The 4,100-nt window shown below is 32.8% G+C and overlaps 1 protein-coding gene across 1 annotated transcript; it reads right to left on the reverse strand.

Moving 5' to 3' along the window:
• Positions 1-962: 962 nt before the first annotated feature.
• On the reverse strand, positions 963-2,592 carry LOC138351840 (uncharacterized). Its single transcript, XM_069303852.1, has 4 exons — positions 2,316-2,592; positions 1,999-2,091; positions 1,691-1,808; positions 963-1,578 (listed from the first exon to the last, which is right to left on the reverse strand). The coding sequence occupies exons 2-4, from the start codon at positions 2,089-2,091 to the stop codon at positions 1,442-1,444; spliced, it is 348 nt and encodes a 115-aa protein (XP_069159953.1). The 5' UTR covers positions 2,316-2,592; the 3' UTR covers positions 963-1,441.
• Positions 2,593-4,100: the final 1,508 nt, after the last annotated feature.

Consider the following 4,100-nt stretch of genomic DNA (forward strand, 5'->3'; position numbering starts at 1 on the left):
CATCCTTAGACCCCCTCCTATTTGTTATATACATCAATGATCTGCTTTATGTCTCTAACATGATTAAACCTGTATTGTTTGATGATACTACCATCATCTACTTAGTTGCTTTACAAGAATGTAAAATTTCAAGTCTGTACTCTCCCTCAATGTATTTTCTTGTATGTATAACAAAAAATAATCAACACATAATAAATCGGTACTTACTAGATTTTTCGAAAGGAGAGCTTTCAGTTCTGTCTTGTCTTGGAGTTTGAGGGGAAGGTTTTGTACTCGGCCTGTAGATAGACTTGTTGGTCCCACAAGATTCTGTCAGGGGTGGAAGCGTATTAGCATTGTATAGAAAATATTTACAAAATAGTTTTAAATACATAAAACTACAAATAGAAATTATTGAATTATTACATTAGCTTATAGCTTTTATGAATGCATTAAAAAATTTGGTTTCACACAATGGAGCGACACCATTTAAAGTGTTTCCATCACCCTGAAGGCTGGTAAAAATATATTACATTAAAATCATACACAAGTACGTTACTATCTGTGTATGTAAATGTTTCAACAGTTACTTAAAGCTTACCAGTTCTGTCTTGTCTAGGAGTTTGAGGGGAAGGTATTTTACTGGGCCTGTAGAGAGACTTGCTGGTCCCACATGATTCTGTCAGGGGTGGAAGCGTATTAGTATTGTATAGAAAATATTTACAAAATAGTTTTAAATACATAAAACTACAAATAGTAATTATTGAATTATTACATTAGCTTATAGCTTTTATGAATGCATTAAAAAATTTTGTTTCACACAATGGAGCGACACCATTTAAAGTGTTTCCATCACCCTGAAGGCTGGTAAAAATATATTACATTAAAATCTTACACAAGTACGTTACTATCTGTGTATGTAAATGTTTCTCCAGTTACTTAAAGCTTACCAGTTCTGTCTTGTCTAGGAGTTTGAGGGGAAGGTATTTTACTGGGCCTGCAGATAGACTTGCTGGTCCCACATGATTCTGTCAGGGGTGGAAGCGTATTAGCATTGTATAGAAAATATTTACCAAATAGTTTTAAATACAAAATAGTTCTGTCCAGTTCTGTCTTGTTCTGTTAAAAAGAAAACCATCATTCAAAAAGAAATAAAATGTTTTCAATTAAATTAAATTACCTGATTCCTGTATCATATTATTTTGATGTTCATCTAGAGTCAGCTTACACTCGGCAGTCTTTCGGGGCATGGAAACAGTTACTTTTCTTGGTGGTGAATCTTCACTGTCTGAAACAAAAACGTTTAATGCATTCAGAAAAGCTATTAACATATATCTATATATATATTTTAATATATTACCTAGCAAAATATATTACCTAGTAAATAAGATTATTTGTTCCATTAAGCCAATCATGTTTCATTTTTTTAACAATTATTTTGAATAACTCTAAACATTCATTCCTACATACCTCCATCCACATCATTTGGTATTCTTCTGTATTTTACTGCCCTATGGTGATAACTTGTGTCTGTGTCACTTTCCATATTTGACGTTTCTTCTGCCTTTTTAAGGTGTTTTAGGGCAAGTTCCCAAGTACCTATAATAAAAATTAGAGTATATATAATTCATTATTACGAAACTTTGTATAACATCAAAACATTGAGAAATTTTTGATTTAACCATATGAATCAATGCTTGTATTTAATTACTATCAATGGAATAAATCTTGCTGATGTTGAAACGTCTCCATTTTGATGGGTCTGGTATTTCTCCTCTTTTGGCTTTCGATGATTGGTTTTCACGTGGCCAATAGCCCACGTTTGATCCCTGGAAAGGGGACATATATTTGTAAATATATGTATATGTAAATGTATGTCTCATAAATCGAGGCCCCGCTGTATTTCATATATTATATACATATATATCTCTAAATCTATCAACATATATCATATACACATATTTTAAATACTAATGTTTTAATTTTGCAAATAAACAATATATATATATATTGACTTACATCAGATGCACTAAACATCCATTTGATATGGATGATTGACAATTCTCCTTCTTCATCTTCCACAACGATGTATTTATTTTCAGATTCAGCCATCTACAAATTTAAACTGATTAGGGACATTTTCTGCAGCACATTATCAGTGTCTAAGAAAATAAGCAGTCACTAATTTTATATAGTACTAAACAACAATGTTAACCTTAATTCTAATATGTTATGATGGTGAACAATACTTTTTACTAAAGTTAAAAGTTTGCAATGTAAGCAAAGAGTATTCCTACAGCTTGCACAAGAATCAAAAACAATCACAAGAAACTTACTAGTCATAAATCATGTAGTATTGACAAGAAGATATAAGTACTTTCTGTTTTCTTGATTAACATTCCTCTGGTTGATGTGTTAATCCTATACACTTTTTTTAAAAAGTCCTTACGTGGATTAACATTGAAGGCCCCAAATATTCTTGAATCACAAGGACTAGTAAATATTGGGCTTTGAAAAGGATATACCCTAACAATGAAGTAATTTTCTTCACTTCTTCGGCTGTGTACAGTCCTTAACACTTCACAGCAATTATATCCAGGTAACGAATATACATTGTTAGGAAATTTATGAGAAATTTTATTATCTGGAGATGTTTTATAAATCATGGTATTTTCAGCCTCCTTTATTCTTTTTGTAATTTGGACAATTGGATTTTTACTTGATCTGACCATCTTTTTCAGCTGATGCAAATAATTTTCAAATGGAAAAGCTGAACAACTGTCAAGAGTACCATGTTCCTCAGCATCTGCTGTTAGGTGAATCAAACTGTGAACATTGTAGACTAGAAAATCTTTCCCATACAGATCACCACACCTTGATACAAAATTCAGCAAAAGGTCATGAGCATATTTGCCGTATTTTAAGGACATACATGTGGGCGAAACAAGAAAACTTATACCAACACTGAGAGTAAGGAAATGATCATACATCTCTTGGGGTAGAATACCTTTCAATACAAGCTTTCCTGTGTAGAGAAGAAACTGTCTGTATTCAGTTGCCTTCCATCTGTCAATTTCTTCCAAACCTTGTGGTTTACGTGCAAAAATATTGGGCACAAAATCTTTTATGCTCACCAATCTAGCACTAATTTCAAAAATCTGGCGGTTACATAATTTAAATGTGTTTTTCCGTATCCAGGTGACAAGAAGTCGCTTCATAACACCAAGGCACACCTGGTGCATATAGTCAATGGGAAACGCTGCAATTAAGTCTATGTTCAAGTCACAGAATGGTGATTTACCATGATGATGTTGCGAGTTAGATTGATTACGGAAGCGTGTGTCTGTTCTAATGGTTAAATTTGTTACTTCTGGATATGTCATTTTCCCCATCCAAGTACCTTTCTGTTCACATTTGTCACAGCCATAATAACCTGAAAACAGTTTTATGGACTTCACCATAGCCTTAGCAGGTGCATCACAAATTACACATTGTAATTTTATGTTGATAGTTCTGTTACCATACTGAATCCCATGCAACAAAAGGTCATCCATATCAGATATAAAATCATATAAGAAATTTAAATCACTTGGCTTAGAACGTCCATACATGAGGACAACTGGAAAGACTTTCAAAGGTGTAATATTCATTACTGCACAGAGAACTGGCCACAAAGCATCATTTTTGCTTCTAAATATAGGAAGGCCATCAATGTTACATGACAATAATAATTGTCTCAGTCCTTTTATAGTTGCTTTTGGATATCTACTTATGTTTTTTAACAGTTCCTCTTTTAACCCAAAGTAGACATATTTCATTCCAGATTTTTGCTGAGTTTCTATGTACCTTTCAGAACTGATTAGTGTCCGAGCTGTTTTTGATAAGTAGTCAATTCCCATTTGCCTCAAAATTTTTAATAATTCATCAACAGCATTGTGTGTAACACCATTCTTGTTTACCCACTGAATTAATAAATTCTGTGGGTAAACAAGTGAATGATGATTATCATGGTCATCATTCTCCTCCTCACTTTGAGAATTAGATAATACATCATGAATATCAGTAAGATTCATGTGTAAATCATCAATTTCAGAGCCTAATCCATACTCTTGATTTGACTC

The sequence above is a fragment of the Procambarus clarkii genome, chromosome 51, assembly GCF_040958095.1.
Source record: "Procambarus clarkii isolate CNS0578487 chromosome 51, FALCON_Pclarkii_2.0, whole genome shotgun sequence".
NCBI classification, from domain to species: domain Eukaryota; kingdom Metazoa; phylum Arthropoda; class Malacostraca; order Decapoda; family Cambaridae; genus Procambarus; species Procambarus clarkii.

Coding starts and splice junctions, on each gene's coding strand:
- LOC138351840 (XM_069303852.1), bottom strand. CDS start 2,091: ATGGCTGAATCTGAAAATAAATACATCGTTGTGGAAGATGAAGAAGGA. Junction 1,809..1,998: donor GGATGTTTAGTGCATCTGAT/GTAAGTCAATAT, acceptor TCCCCTTTCCAG/GGATCAAACGTGGGCTATTG. Junction 1,579..1,690: donor CAAGATTTATTCCATTGATA/GTAATTAAATAC, acceptor TTTTTATTATAG/GTACTTGGGAACTTGCCCTA.